At 37.8% G+C, this 17,130-nt stretch overlaps 1 protein-coding gene across 1 annotated transcript; it reads left to right on the top strand.

The window, feature by feature from the left end:
- Positions 1–2,419: 2,419 nt before the first annotated feature.
- Positions 2,420–7,670, top strand: LOC131665291 (uncharacterized). The gene is made up of 19 exons (XM_058937104.1): positions 2,420–2,438; positions 3,108–3,163; positions 3,279–3,428; positions 4,039–4,119; positions 4,190–4,440; positions 4,659–5,003; positions 5,077–5,187; positions 5,262–5,403; positions 5,464–5,548; positions 5,637–5,712; positions 5,792–5,974; positions 6,035–6,126; positions 6,237–6,298; positions 6,408–6,462; positions 6,542–6,621; positions 6,786–6,886; positions 6,986–7,102; positions 7,214–7,371; positions 7,459–7,670. Exons 3-18 carry the CDS (start codon positions 3,329–3,331, stop codon positions 7,334–7,336), a joined length of 2,004 nt encoding a protein of 667 aa, XP_058793087.1. The 5' UTR covers positions 2,420–2,438; positions 3,108–3,163; positions 3,279–3,328; the 3' UTR covers positions 7,337–7,371; positions 7,459–7,670.
- The last annotated feature ends 9,460 nt before the right edge of the window (positions 7,671–17,130 follow it).

Here is a 17,130-nt window from a genome sequence, read left to right on the forward strand (position 1 = left end):
TATTTGTAATATAAGAATATTTATTACCATCCGAGCTATTTCCAAGCACTCGGTCATTTTTAAAACGTACAGCTAGCAAAAATTACGAATGGGCGATAAGTAGATTGAATTCACATGGACTGCAAAAAGAATGTATGAGGAAACGAAATCCGGCACTGAGCGGCTTGCCAAATATGTGCTATACAACTTGAAAAGAAAACAAGAAACGATGAGAAACCAACGAGTCTTATACCGTTGCGGCTCATCCTCTTCGTTTCAAATGCATGCGTTTGCGGGGCTCCATATAGTGGAGGTACGTCTGCGTCCGCACTTTTTTCTCATGAACACAAGTATAGGGTTAGCTTTTGGATACAGCCCAAAAACATCGTTGACTGAGCCATACGTGGATTTAAAAAACAGATTAATAAAAAAACCAGGTGGTAAAGGCAGTTAAATAAACGAAGAAAATGGAAACTCGACTTTCTATGTCGCATTTCATCCAATAGAAAATACTCTGTATTTATTGACCAGGCATTTCAAAAAGTCATTCTTACTCATACACGGAATATACAGTGCGGTGGAAATGGCAACTGGAAACTTAAATAATCCGGGTCGGATGGGGGGTGGGGGTAAAACAGCAGAACGCAAGAGGAAAACTGGCAACGTCAGTAGCACAGCGGCGGGCCTCGGTCCTCTTTCGCACTCGGGGCGTTCGCTCTTTTCGCAAAAGCTGGAAAAGCTGGCGGGCCGACGATGCTTGCATGCACATACAGAGACACAGAGAGAGAGAGCGAGAGAGAAAGAGAGAGAGACAGAGAGAGATAAGCCCGCTGAAAAGGGGGCTTATCCCTCGCGTGGAGAGTCGGTTTATGCGCGCGCGCCCCTCGGCGGTCGCGACGCTTCCTGCTATTACTCTCCACTCCACTACTTTTCTCTTTCTCTCTCTCTCTCTCTCTCCCTCTCCTGCTCTTCGCCTTTGCTCTGCTCTTTCTCCGCGATGTACCTGGCAATGTAGAGTGGCAATGCCTTAGTTGCATTCTGCGACTATACGATACTATGCTTTTACTCGCAGTAAAGGAACGAATTTTATCCGATGCTCCAGCAGACACGCGCGCTACGTTTATGCATACTTACAGCAACAGATAAAGAGCGCATTTTTATTTCAAGATTTCGAATTCAAAAGCATATCCGTAAGTCTTGCCAAGCTATTATTAGAAGTCTACATAATTTTACAAGTCTTTGACAAAAATTTGACAAAAAGGAATGTCCACGTGTTCACAATTCTGACAATTCCGTGTTTATCGGCGATAAACTCCATAAAATCCATAGTACACATTAAATACGAGAGTTAAACATTAAATCATCGGAACTGTCAAGATGGCATACGAATAGAAAAATCGGTGAGAGTTCAGGATGGGGTAAGGGGTAGGAGTAATGATGAACATGTGAACATTAAAAAATTATGCATTAGATTGACTTTTTTTGTTATTGTTTATATTTAAGTTTTAAATGATAACAGGTTGTGTTTACTATTAAACAGATAAAAACTATACGGGGAGCTTGGAAAGAGATTCAGGGCGGATTCACGGTAAAAAATGCTATCCGATTAAATAAAAAGATACGAAAACTCTGATAAACTATTTTTAATTTAAGATTATTGTGAAAAAATATTTGAATAAAGAAATACTATAAAATGCAAAAACATTTGTTATTTCTTTTTCACATTCTTACACGAACCTTCAAAACTTTTAAATATTTAAAAGTTACTTATTTACGTAACTTTCAAAATATTTTTTACCCATTAATAAAAAAATTAATATATCGTACAATTTTTAAATACTACTATCATTAAACACAACGATATAATAATTAAATCAAAATAAATATTTATATTTAAATTATTAACTGAATCTATTAAAATTGTAAATGCTACGCTATGGTGGACGTGCGAAGAACGCGAAAATTAACTCTAGATAAATAAACCACTTATGTTATTAGTAACAAGATAAAACAGAAAAGTGATTGAAATTATATTATTAATGATAATTGAATATTCAAGTTGTGCTCTCCAGAAACATGTTCTTATGCTTATATAAATGCCTTACAGTAATATTTGAACGAAATTTACTTTGATACATACTTCAAAAGAGTTACCTATCAATAGAATAATACATTACTACATTTTGATAATTACAGATAACATGGCGGTAGAAAAAATCCATATATCCTATAATAATAACTATAGCAATTATCATCCTATAATGTAATCTTCAATTAAAAATGTACATCCGACGGAACTCATTAATACGATATCATATTCAAGCAATTAAAAATAATATACTACAACGAGAAAATAATAGATAACACTCTTTTCTATATAAAGCGGAAAAAATTGCTTTTGACTCTTGATTTCATCAAATTTTTTTTGTTCGTACTGAAATGCAGTGTACCATAGAAATGTAAGTAGCCAAAAAGTTTAAAGTCTATAAATACATTTATGAAAAATTATATAAATATATAATATATTTTGTGCGCGGGTGCGTGTATATATGTGTATGTGTGTCTAGACATATTCTAACATCTGCATCCATAGCATAATAGATAGATATAGTAAAAAACCAACAATTTTCACTTAAATTAATTATAGAAACAAAAATTGAACCTGTTATATTTTAACTAGAAAAAATTTCAAAACATCAATTGTACAAACTGTGCTAATTAAATAATATACATGACATTGTCGGCTGATTATTAGTTTTAAAAAAATTTTTATGAAAACATAAAAAATTATAATATTCTTAATCCGGTGTCCTAAATCTTGGTATTTTTATATGTTAACCAACATATTTCCTGTGATACTCTAAATAAATATTTGCAAATGAAATTTTTGTAGGTAAATATACTTATTTTATCATACACGTATAATTAATTTTTAAGAGTAACAAGATTTGGATGCCATTATTTATTCTTTATAGACAAACAAAATAGACGTAATTAAAAAAAGTTTATGTAAACAAAAATTCAATTTTGTAGTAACTAGCAATACTACGGAAAAATCATTTTGTCAAAAACATTATATCTAAAAAAAGTACTAATAAATAAATAAATATAATTATTAATTATTTCAGCATTTTTTTAGTCGCGATTGCGACAAACTCGGTGATTGAGCCAGCAGAGGGCAATGGTACCTTGATTACTTTATCTTATTTATCTTGATGATATATTTAGAAGTTAACTATATAACCACATCGATAAATATCGAAGCAAACATTATTCACGATGTGTATTTACATTTTCAGATTCACAGAAGCAAAAAAATAATAATTATGCTTGTGTAGATTTTTATTCCATGACGTGTAACAAAAACAACAAGAATAATATATATCTACCTAAATATAGAGATCATTTAGCTCATTTATATTCATCTGAAGTACATAATGCTCTTATTGGTAATGCATAAGTTTATTTAATTATATATGTTTATATTTCTTGATTAGAACGACTAAAAGTAATCCTTTTTCGACTCGACGAATAAAATAATACATAAATTTACTAATGTATTAATTTTTAACCGATTGATTAAGGTAGCTTTAAAATGAAAAAAAAATTTTTAATACCATTCAATTGAGGTATATCTTCATTAAATAGTCTCAAGCATGATTAACTCTTTAAAAAAAAAACTTTTGGTTTTTCTACGTGAGTGTATATGAATAATAAATAAATAATTTATTTTTTGTTATGTAATATTTTACATAATAATTTTTTATGTAATTTTAAATAACTTGTTTAGACTTCTGTTTAATTTCAACCTCTAAATCAAGTATTTTTAAGACATTTCAAAAAATTTTAATACTTAACAATTGTTTAAAAGTTGCAAAAGCAAAAATTTTTCATATAAAACTTTCATATTAAATCTTATTTATTCATTATAATAATCATATTTCAAAAATACATGTATACATAACTTCAAAGATATAACAATATTGAAAGAATATAATTATTATTGGAGTATAAATATTTCTGAAGTAAAACTAATTCAAATGATTCTGAATTTTTCAGACATTTTGAACGATGACATAGAAAATAAAAAGAATCCTCTCAACGCAGAAAGAACCCTGTTTCAAAATTGTATGCGATTAGGTAAGCAACATATAGAATAACTATATTTTTTTTAAAAAGCTCACTATAATAAAATTTATTTTAAATATAGGTAATAATAAAACTGAGGAAAATAATGTAGATTCTGAGGGAGACAAGCCATCTCAAGAAAATACAGATAATACAAAATTAGACACAATTGAATCCTACTTTAATAGCATATTAGAATATTTCGATCAAAAAATAGATGAAGAGAATTGGCAAAAATTGGACCAAAAATTAGCATTGTTAGGTTTTAAACATTCTTTTTTCGAAATAGATGTTGTGAAAGATCCTGCAAATCCTAATAAAAACATAATTCGTGTAAGTATCACGTAAATACAATGTGTGATAAAATCAAACTGATTTATATAATATCCCTAAATTTTATTCATATCTCAAAACGTATTATTATTTCTAACTATTCGTCAAATTTATAATTTGAAATTGTTATTACAAACAAAATAATCTAACTCTTCATTTTTTGATAAATTGTATCAAAACTGTGATGAATTATATACAATTCAATTTTTAATTTTTAGCTCTCTCCACCTTCGATCAAAGAATGGAATTTCAAAAAACTCACTGATATAGTATCAGATATTTTCACTCAGCTCCAGATAGAAGCTTTAGACTATTGCAAAGGAAATAAAAATTCTGAGCCTCATGAAAGCGAAGCTGATTCATCAAAAATAGATAACGATTCAGCTTTTTGGGAATCAGATGAAAATAAAATTGATGAGTCTAATGCTGAAGATAATACAGCCAATTCTACACCTGTTGATCCAATATGCGAAACAATTTTGGAAGAGGAATCAGAACTGACGACAAGACTTGTGCATGAGTCAGATCAAAATGTCATGGATTTGCTTAATAAAGTGCTACAGGTACTCACAGCACTAGTTAATTTTTCATTTTCAGATAACTAATAAAATTATAACAAGAATATATTGTAATTAGGGAATTTTCGATACCATGGATACATCGAACAAAGAGAGCAAAGTTCAGAGACTCACAATACAAGAATGGAATACAGTGTATGAAAAATATTCTAGTAAAAATACAACTAAGGTACATGTCTTTTACAATTTTTTCTTTTCAACACGTAAACAATAAATATTTTCCATGTCCCTTTATTTTCTTAGATAAATTGGCCCCTCGTATTAAAATCATATTTCAAAAATGTTGGAGTTTACATAGAAAATACAGATTACATTCTGATTGAAAATCTACCATACTTTTACAAAATGGCTGAATTGTTCGGCGATTCATCGAATGCAAATATTGGTAATGATCAAATATATAGCATCGAATCATACACGTATATTTAATTTTTTTATTTTATAGTTCATGCTCTCCGTTCAAAATTTGTTGCTGAAAATATGCGATATTGGTCTTGGGAGTACGTCTACCAAATAAACCCGGTGGACAAGTATGTATTTTTAAAAATAATAATCTAAACCCTCCATATAAATATTACGAGTAAATCACATGGACTCAAAATTCGATTTGATTCAAAGGACATCATTTTGTCTTGAAGATAATAAATTTTATGCAGCTTCAACAGAAGTTTTAAAACGTCTAAAATTAAAAATGGTAAGTCAGTTAATACACGAATATTATTATAATATATATGTACGTTTATACACAGTCGAATAATAATTGGTCGTTACAGCGACCGTACAAGAAGAAAATAGAATCGTTATTGAATAGCATTGCCAGTGTTGAGCACGCTAATATTTCTAGGGCAAAACTATCTGAAACTGATAAAAGTTATTTATTATCAAATTTAAAAGATTTTACAAAAAATCCATTTGAAACTACTGACCATTCGATCATTTCTGAATATTACAAAGACGTACGTATGATTGCAAAACATATATTCAATACATAATGATGGAGTGCTTTCTAAATGCAGTTCGAAATTACGGGGGTATATCTTGTGGATATAAATAGTTATAATAGTCTAATGAGAAAGAAAAACCTTCAAAAACTTCATGATACTTCAATGTGAGTAAATTTTTGTCGTGTATCAATCATAATTAAGCTACTATTACATCGGTTATTGATCAATGAATCTGTGACCTAATTATATTTTTAAAATGTATGTACTTTTCTAGAAAACATCATCGATCTTCACCATTTAGCGTCTTGGAAATAGAAAATCCTCGAAACCGTTACAGTATGTTGAATTCACTGTTTTGCTTGAAAGAGATAGAGAATCATTATGTTTAACTTTAATAATAATTTATTAATACTGCTATGTATTTACAAATCATAATATGTTTCAGTCATCCATTCAGCATTGAATGCCATAATTTATAGGAACGAATTTTCACATAATAAGTAAGTAACTTCTGAAAGTTGATGTTAATGTAATTTTATATATATATATATATATATATATATATATATATAATTTCAGAGCTGCTCTTTACGGTACATTCGGTGTTAAATCAGCTAGCTTCTTGTTTTCTCTACTAGCGGAAAAAACATATGTAAATGGTAAGTTTAACATGATATTGTGTACATCGCTCGCATAGAATAACAATACATTTTATCATATGTATGAAAAAAAGAGTTGAATACTAGTTCACCATTTATGAAAATTATGAAATAACGTAAACAAACTAATATATTTACTGTAATTTTTCAATTTTTTACATTAGATTTACGTGACTTTCGAGGCGTTTTATCAATTACTCCCCGAATCTCTTATAATCCTGAATACGTTTCTTGTTTCATACAAGAAAATAGTGTAAAGTATGGCGTGAGTACTGCTATAATTAATATATTTTGTAAATGGAATATATTTTTTATAAAAAAGTATCATCAGTTTCCATCATTAACTTTCCATATAATATTTTAGTATCCCGTCGTCTATGATATAATTACGGAAGTTTTTAGTATACGATTTGCTTATGAAGCTTTATTGCACTGTGTGAAAGCTAAATCAAGTGCCGAGTTCTTCGTTGCCTATACCGAGGTATATTTCGCAATGTTTGGTTTTGCACAACATAATACTAGACAGTACTAACCTTTGACAAATGACGTCTCTGTCATTTTTCTATTCGCTTTTTATTTTTCCATTATCTAGGATCATTGCGGAGAAAATGATAAACAGATGATCAAGAAAGTTCTATCGAATGTTGTAGAATTTTCAAATGCTTTTGAATGTTTGCGAAATGAAAATACAGTTTGTCATTTAAAAGCTTTTTAAATATTTAAACGAAATTCTAGAGAATATAACAATAGGTAAATATTATAATTTATCTCTAGAGTGCAATTATAAAAGAGATTAATAAGTGCAGTGTGTATTTTTCTTATGTTTTATGCATACAGCTCCATTCCGTACAATCAAGATTGATGAAGACGTTTCCTTTTACAAAGTCATGTTTGTCGCTTACCGTGGACAAAGAAAAGATTTTTATGCGATAGATAGCAGGATAATTTTGACGTAAAGGTATTTACCTACATATACAGATTGATCCTTGCTAATTTTCTCGCACTAGTATTGAAATGTATTATATATATAAAAATAAATAAATGCAGTAGTTTTTGAACACACCAAAATAGTTTTAGAACCCCGTTTGTCATTTAAAATTTCATGCATATCTTTAGATAATTATTTTATGACTGTAGGTGAAAACCTAATGAAATGTATAATTTAAAAATACCTGTTTCATCAAGTGTTCTTATTACTCCATAAAACATTTTAACATAAATTAATCGTATAGTAAAATCACTAGAAAATATTTATAAAAAATTTAGATTTGTGATTTGTAAATGTTTAATACATCTGATAATGTACATTTTTTACCATTTCATTAAGATATTTAACAAGTTACCGAATGGTTGTGATTATTCAGTTATTACATGAATGTGCAAGTAGACCAAGTAATCGTCGATATCATTAAATATATTATTATTGTTGTTATGACATATTAATATAATTGAAAAAGTCTCTTTAATAACAAGTAGCTCGACTCTTGACTCTTTTCAAAAAATTAAAAATTTACGACAAAACACATTGGAAATTTCAAAGCTTATATTATGTTTATGTAGTTTGAGTTTGTAAAATCAAAAGATGAGCCAAAATGCCCTAGTTTATAATATATATATGGTGTGCAACAGTCGGTGCATATAACGTACATATTTGCTCGACTGAAACAGTAAAATCCACAGTACCATTCTACTACACGTTGAGGTTTAGGTAGTTCTTGGACCATTCGAAAGTTGTACGTGGCCGTAAATGTTTAATATTGAGAACTGCTGAAGAAATATGAGAGTTGGACACTTAAAATTCTGCAGGTATTGGCGTCGCCTGAAACGGTGGCGGAAGTTTCTTTTGGCAACATGCGGTTGGCCTGTAACTGAACGAAAGATTGAAAAGTTTTAAATGGAAGTTCAACTGACCTACATCGGAATCTTATTCAAGTGAAATCAATATCTAGTCTGTATTGCGAAAAGTATGCACTTGCGCACCTATTATTTAGAGCTCACATTGTTTGTCGACTGCATCGGATGGCTAAGGGAAAATAAAAAATTGCCTAGAAATATCTAATTGTATTGAATAATTTACAACTTTACTGGAATAATTGAAATGAAATTGACGTTACCAGTTATTAAGAACGCTTTTGCATGTTTGAAGAAGTCAATATTGAAACTAGCGGAAAGAATAAGACGTTTTAGATCTGGGTCGAGCGTCTGCTCAATCTAAAACGAACCGTACGTATATAAGAAAGATATCCCGGATGGAATTGGAAGGAGAGTATTCGGCTTTGCTCGTTGCGCCGATAGATAAGTTCGATTTCCAGGTAAATGAAATCTGTACGAGCGAGGAAAAGGTTACAGTGGTATATGCAATGCTGAAATAGAAAATAAATGCGACTCGAAGAAGAAAAGAATTAGGGTAGATAAGGGGGAAGAGAGAAAAAGGCCCGTACAATTTATCCTTTGAATGCACTCATTTGGCGAGAGAAGAGAAAGAATTCGTATATATCGTCATCCAATTTTATCGCAACTATCGAAGGATTGAAGCAAGTCGAACATTGATAATTTTTGCAACAGATTTAGCATATAAAAAAGTAAGCGACAATCTAGCGATGAGAGCTCGCAGCCGTTGAGTAAAAGTAAAAATAATCCGTAGCACTTGAATCGAGTTGAAAAACTGAGAAAACTATAAAGATCAAGGTTAAAAAGAAAAATGTCCATGTGAAGCCTAAATTACCGACAGTTTGTACAGATGTTTACCCGTCCAAGGCGTAGCCGAGGCCTCTTACTCTGGGCGAGAGGCTTCAGCATGGCAGCGTCCTCCGGCGTGGCGGCACAAGCCGCACGAGAAGAGAGCGGTTTAATAAAACGCGCTATAATTCACAATGCATGACAGTGGGTGCTGCTCGCGAGAGCGACCATTGTGTCCGTGGAGGAGAAAGAGAGAGAGAGAGAGAGAGAGGGAGGGAGGGAGGAGGGATAGCCGGTCTCTCGCTCGCTCCTGCAGATCGGACCGGCACCGGAGGAACGCCAGCGCCGTGGGCGTCTATCCGGGAGTTCAGCTCTACACACACGGGCACGTACACGGAAAGGCCACGAAGACGGAGAAAGAGAGAGAGAGAGAGAGAGAGAGCGAGGGACTCTCGAGTTACCTTTGTGTTATGCGCGCTACACGCCCGGGCGGCGGGCGTCAGGTGAGCAGCTCGTGCTCGGTCTCTCCCGTGTGCTGCCGCCCTCCTTGCTCGGGAAAATCGCTTTTACTTTTTGCGCGATAGACTTTTTCCGATTTTAAGTTGGTGGCGCGCCGCTCGTAATTCTTCCTCGTGTCTTTATGTACCGGTTTGCTCTTGTAGCCGACCTCGCCATTCTATATATACTTATATATCCAGCGCGAGCAACTCGCTCAGCCAGAAATCCGACGTACGTGTGGTAAGGGTTGACCACCGCCACCGCTTGCGCCAGTAAATAATGATGTCTCCCGATGTCATACCAGATTATCCTCATAATTCATAGAAAGAGAGAGTGAGTGAGAGAGAGAGAGAAAACTGGGCTGTTTTTTATTTTCCAGAGCTGACGCTCCTGCCAACTTTTTATCGTTTAGAATTCCACTTCTAAATCAAAGTACGCGGCAATTTTCCGATGTAAGTGTAACTCGCTGCTAGAACTTTACTGTAAAAATAGCTTATGAGAGCTTAGTACGAATGGATTTGAGCGCAGTTTCAATTGATTTCGAAGCACTGGCTGATCTTTACTTATACCTTACCGACGGACTAAATGGACTAAACTATTTCTCCCGATGCAACTGGAAGAGGTTTTATTCTAGGCGGATTTAATGCAGTAAATCGAGAGAGGGTCGAGGAGCGGGCTCGACAGTATCTAATCAGACATCGCTCAGGAGCCGCAGCCTTTGTGTTTTTGAATTTGCCGGCGGCGCTGCCATTTCTCGCACGCGGGGAAAACGAATATTTATCCTGGCTGTTGCGCGCGTGACATCGTTACGAGCTCGGATGCATAATGGCCGGGACTTGCCGCTCGGGATAAGGATTGCCACGAGAGGAAAAACTTTAATCCCACGCCGTATCCACAGGGCTGAATTCCATTCGCGGCCGCGCACGCTTATTCCCGTTTATCGCGATAGCGCGTGCAGCGGCTCGCTCTTCCGCGATTCGGAGTATAAAATTTGGCGCGCAATATCCATTCGGCTCCTTGGGCGCGTCTTAGCAGGAGAAGAGAGGCCCGCGCCAGGCAAGTATGCACGGAAGAGAGGGAGGGAGAAAGCATAGTCGAGCCATAAATAATCCGAAGATAACATTACGAAGCGCGTGAATTATGTTCTATGTATATTACGCCTAGAGAGCGAGAGAGAGAGAGTGAGAATGCGGAGGCCGGGGCTGCCGGTGTTGCAAGGCCAACACTGCCTTTCAGCAGTTTGCTCGTGCTCGCGCGCGACAGTGCAACAACTTGTCCCCTGTTTTCTTGCAATCTGTCGCCGCCGCGGCAGTTTCTCTCGCAAACAACACTAATGAAATACCGCGCGCAAAACGTTGACGCGCTTTCGCCTTCGATATAAGGACGCTCGCGTGTATCCGTCGGAAAGTCGAATTGGGGGGTAAAAATAACGCAGACAGCCGAGTTTGACGGCTGACCGGCAGGAGAAACAACGTTCAGCCGCGCAAACTTAATTGGAAACTAGCGCGGACCGGACTAATTGCAAGGCAAACACGGCGAGAGCGCGCGTGCGTGCGCGATCGGCGGCGGGCAAATTGCAGCAGCGCGAGGACGTCTCGCGGAGCCGTAGCGTTCCGTGCTTGCGGTGCCACCCCCCGTGCGCGCGCGTGGACACGTCCGCGATGATTCGCGTGACCGGGACGCAAGCGAGCCAAGCTGGAAAATGCCGCGAAACTTATCGGGGCTGGATTTGCAAATTGCTCGAGCCGTGTCCAGCGCGCTATCGGCCGTACGTGTGGCACGCGATAATTGAAATAATACTAAATAACCCCCATGATTATAGTCCGCGAGGAGCCACGCGTACGTGAGCGGCGAGCGCAATGGCCAACGAGCTACCCTTTATTCTTTTAAGATCGCTCGCGCTGACCTTTTCTCCCGTGCCCCTCTCTAATCCTATGCCACTGCTTCTTCTTCGTTATCAGAGTACATTCATTTTCATGCTTGGTTGTCCGGCGCATTATCGCCTCTGAGATATCTTTCGAAAAAAGTCCCGATGTTTACAACCATACTGCACAGATAAATGCTCTATCTGCACCGGATTTACACGTTTTTTATGCATCAGCGAGCGACCAGTTTTTACCGTTACAAATAAAGCTAATCCGTACGTGACTATTTTTTTCAAGCCGCACCGCTGAATTTCCATAAGGACCTGTGTAGCCTCAATGCAATATGCGAAGGTGGGTAAAATTTACAAATCGACAGTAGTAAAAGTATCGAATAGACGCGTGAGCGTAAAAGCCCGTCAGATAATCAATAAAGCTGAAAAGAAGAAAAATCAAACACGAAGCGTGCGGCCCTTTAACGATGCGGTTGATCGAGCGCAAACAAACGGACGCACCCACACGCGCATAGCGCGCTACGGGCACGCCGAGACTCGCGCGCGCCCAAGCAGTAGAACGTCAGGTACGTGACGTATGACTAGTGACTTCGAAACGCCAACCGATGTGTGTAATTATTTACATGGAAGCAGTTAAGCAGTTCTCCCTTACTGCCTGTCGGCGCGAACTGCACACGTGGATTAGACAAACGATCCTGGAGAGTGCAGCCCCGTACTTGAGTGCAACAAGAGACATCGAGCATCTGCGATGCAGAAATGCAAGAAACACACGCTTCGCTCGAAAAGACTGCGTTATTTTTTCTCAAGTCCAAATGTTATCTTGTCACTTGTCACGATTGTTTGTTAAGAAAAATAGCTTGCGCGAACGAACGTGCCCTATTACGCGAAGTGACACAGCAAAGTAGAGAGGGGAGCAAGAGGGTGAAAAATTCTAAAGGCGAAATTGGATTCATCGCAAGAAAAGACGCAATTAAGCAAGTTGGTAAGCTGCTAAGAAGGAAAGCACCGCGGAGAGAAGAAATAATAAAAAACAGCGAAAAAGACAATGCGGAGCGCGCGCGTGCAAATATAGAGGAAGTAAAAGAGCGCGGCGGCGGCGGTGGTGGCGGCGGCGGTGGCGGCGGCGGTGGCGGCGGGGTGGCGGCGGGGCGAGGATGAGAGGAAGAGGGATCGAGTCCGTCATAAGCGCAGCCACCCGTAAAGCACCGCGTAATAATGAGATCACAAAACAAAGCGGCTGAACACCCGCTGCGAGCCCCTGCATTTCATTATTATGCGTGCGCTTTAGAGCGCGCGAGTGGCCGCCCAGCAGGCCAAAACGCAGACCGAGAGGGCTAGTTGTAAAAAGGAAAAAACGACACAATTAATTTTTTAATTAACTCCCGTTTGCAGCTATGCCCCAGAGAGCGACGAGCCCACTCGTGTTTACGCTTGCAGCGCGCGATTAGCGCGGCTTTTGCTATTCGTTGCACACGAGATGGAATATTTTATTCGTAGTTGATTTATCGCGGAGATCGTCTGTTTTCCTTGTTTATACGCTGCGACATTCGTTCGAACAGGCACTCGAATAAATCGCGAAAAAGAAGGATTGTCCATGCCAGATTCGATGCTTCGATTGCGTGCGGCGCGTGCGTACTGTGCAGTCGAACGCGATAAGGATGAATATTCGAGGGATTAGTCTAAGATAATTAGACACGGTGCGTGTAACGAACGCCGCACTAAGTACAGCTATATACATACATAGCAGAGCGAACGAAGGGTTTTAAGCCATTGAAGACATTGTGCAGGTGCATATGTATATGTGGTTTAGCGCCAAGTTGGCTACATGGCGCACATAGCATATCGTCGTCGTGGAGCGGGGCGCGCAAGCTCATCTGCAGCGAATTATTTCAGGCAAATCTCGTCGCGCTGCATGTACTTCTGTATGTGCCTAGTACATATAGAGGGTGACGATGGAAATGGAAATACACGCATGCCAGAAGGAATATAACGGGCGCATGTTAATTGGAAGCGTTCAGCGAGCGCCTAAAATATGTCTCGGTACCTACGTACGTATAGGAGTAGTCGCATGCGAGGCATCTTCCGCTCTCATACCGTTCACTTTCTCGCTTCCCCCTCTCTCCCTCGGCTTTCCTCCTAATACCGACTTTGATCATCAGCCACCACTTGATACGACAATTTATTAAGTGTGTACGGAGTAAGCTGATTATGCCGTAATCGCACCTATGTGAATCTACGCGACATTCAATTTTCGTCTGCCAATCATGATTTAATCCTGTAATACAGTGCAAACTGATGGTTGTCTTATTTTTCTTTGTGATGCAACTTTTGTCAAATTAATCGCGTAAATAAGCGAAAATCACGAACGTAAGCGGAATCGATAATTTACGACGATTAATTAAATTGTGCAAATTGCTTTTATAACAAGAATAATTAAACGCTGGGAAATGACCATCAAAATCAATATTACATAGTAATTGACTTGTCCGACAAATAACAAGCTGAATTTTCGATAATCTTGGGAAAATATGGGCAAAGGATGGATTAATAACGGGTAATTACAAGCAAAGCTCGTATGATTGACCGAGCCACTGCAGTTAGTATTTGCCAAAGCCAGAAGAAAATAATCGAAGCGACAAAGCGCGAGCGCGCGCGCGCGTTGGCATCTTCATTGAAACGCGAAAATATGAGCTAATAGCGTGGGTGAAAAATGAAGCGAGCCGCAGGTGAGCGCGAGCGTGCGTAGCCGAAGAGATTTTAGCCAATTGGATAGCAAGAGAGAAAGAGAGACAGAAAGAGCTGGGACGATCAATATTTGCTCTGGCGGGTTACAGGTACAGTCAAAACAATAACTTTGCGCTAGTGCATAATGGCTAGCGAACTGTAATGATAGCGAGCGAGTGGACCGGCGATAGGGATCCGTTATCGTTGCGAGCATATCAGGATTGCAAATATGCATCGCGTTGCAGTGCCACGGCCAGAGAGCCAGAGAGGGAGAGGTATCCCCGCACAGCCAACCAAAACAATACGCGAATGCCGATGTTAATGTGTCCGTTATGCAACTGGAAATATGTGCATGAAGCGCACTCGCGCCGACCACCACCGCGTACGCTCCTCGTGTGTGCGGCGACTACATACGAGTATGTACTCGTATACCGCCCTTTGACTTTCTGCTGTATTTTCAAACTTGCACGCACGAATCTGTGTCAGACCAGTTCAAATATGCCCTGCCGATTCTATTGACCTACCAACTTTTTTCAAGCCTTTTATTTTATCAGTGTTTGTTTCATTGTCTGCCAAATAAAATCGATTGCCGCGTGTACGTGCAGCGTGAAATAATTTAGATGTGGTTTAGAACAAGGAAGATTTGCAAGCTCTTAAACAATTTGCCTTTTCTATACGTCAATTATTTCTTCAAATAACATCTGCCAGATACGTCAATTTCACAGAAAAAAAATTCCTCTTCTAACTCTTATATTCTTTAGATTGAAAGAAAAGGTGGAAAGAATCTTCAATGCTATTTTCTAGTAAGTGCAAAAACCCATCCATCACTCGGAAGCTCAGCTGAAAAAATGCCCGCGCACGCGGTCAATCTTACTTTTATAACGTGATCCTTTCTACATCGGCTGTGCACGCCTACATCTAGTTTTCTTTTGACTAAAAGGAGAAGCCAGAGGATAATACAAACGCTCGCGCGAGGGTGAGAGAATCGCGCGCGCGCGCGCTCTACCAGTGCTTTATGTCACTTTTATTTTTGTAGCTGACAGAGAAAAAAAGTCAGAGACTCTTTTCTTCACAAGTAGGGATTACTCGGAGGACAATGATACGAGTAGCTGCTTCGCTTGCTATTCAGTACAAGTGGGTCCGCAGCTCATAGGTATAAAGTTGGAATGTAATGTGGGCGTTCATGGTGCGAATGTTCCTTTTTGCTTCTAGCGTCTTCTGACTTGCAATTATTGATGACTAAATGCACAAAGCAAATGTACAAAACTTTACAATACTTGCATATTTCTTTCGGAATATTAAGTTGCGATAGATTGGATTGTCCAATGATTGGATGTGCATGATAAAAAAGAGATAAATAAAAATTGATATATAGCGTGAAAAATAGCTTATTTTGCATATTATAAAAGAGATAGAAAGAAATAATTGATGCAATGCTGAAATTTTTTCGGATTATTTTGGAACTGCCAGTTCAAAGAATTCATTTAAGAAATCATATCGTATGTTTTACGTATATTGATAAAGGAAAACAAATTTACGAGCATGTATTTGCATAAAAATAAATTTATCTTAGCTATGACCAGGTATACGGAACCGTCATAATGTTCAAGTTGTTCCACACTTTAATATTGAAAAAGCAAGTGATGAACGGCCTAGTGATTGAATTTTTTATCTCATTTGCATAATCCAACGTTCTTTTCAATGCCAAATGCCAAATTCAATGCGATTCGTTCATTGCTATTACGTTTAGATTGTTTTCATTAAAGATAAATCTACGTATGAATGCATCAAAAGAAATATTGGCATTAGCGCTGGGACACGATAGCGAATGGCGAAAGAAATATTCAAGTGTCGTTAATGGTAAAAGATCTCGGAGTCATTGTTACAAACAGCTGTTAAGTATCGACATCGAAGAAGTTTGAAAAACGTTGAAAAATGCTATGAAAAGTACGTAACCTATAGTTGCAGCCAATTACATCGTCATTTATAGATGTGGCACCTGTGTAATTTACGAGAAAAATGAAAAATTCTTTCGCGTCGTAATAAAAAAATATATGATATTAAAGAGCCGGTGGATATAGGTTTCCGAGAAGCGATGGCCTTGCTTGAAAACAAAGAAGTATCAGAAAATGAGTATACAGAGAGGTTTTCGGGGGTAAAAAGCGAGCGATAGCTAGCCCGAATTAGAGGTAAGCGGGGCTCGCCTGCGCGTCAGTTGGACAGTCTATCATTTAGCGAGGAATAGCGCGTTATTGATTTATCGATATTAATTGCCGTCGTCGGTTGGCGTGTAGGCAGTTCCAAGTCTAGATGAGATCAGAGGCGCGGCGCGCAGCCGTGTTATTTCCTGGGCGAGCGGTGGCGGCGCAGCAGCGACAGCCCGAGATCGATGAAGCGTAGGCTGACCCTCGGCCAGACCAACAACGGGACTCGACCTTTTGTTTTTCACAGCGTCAAAAGCCCAAACTCTTCTCCGTCCCAGTCGTTCGTTTCCCCGAATTCCACCTACTTCTCTTCGTTGCGCCTACGTGTATCTCGCGATGTCTCATAATATCGCATTTTAATTATACAAGTAAAACGGCAACCGGGCAGCCGAGTGCCCTCATTTTTCAAAGCTCACTTATCTCTTTCACCGCGGCCTATTAATTCGGCTTCAGTTTCGCGCAGCGTGAACGAATGCTCGAGCGTGTCGAAAGCGCGTAACTATATGTGATAAATGATGTAAATAAAAT

The sequence above is a fragment of the Phymastichus coffea genome, unplaced genomic scaffold (assembly GCF_024137745.1).
Source record: "Phymastichus coffea isolate CEN01 unplaced genomic scaffold, Cenicafe_Pcof_1.1 PCOF00003, whole genome shotgun sequence".
NCBI classification, from domain to species: domain Eukaryota; kingdom Metazoa; phylum Arthropoda; class Insecta; order Hymenoptera; family Eulophidae; genus Phymastichus; species Phymastichus coffea.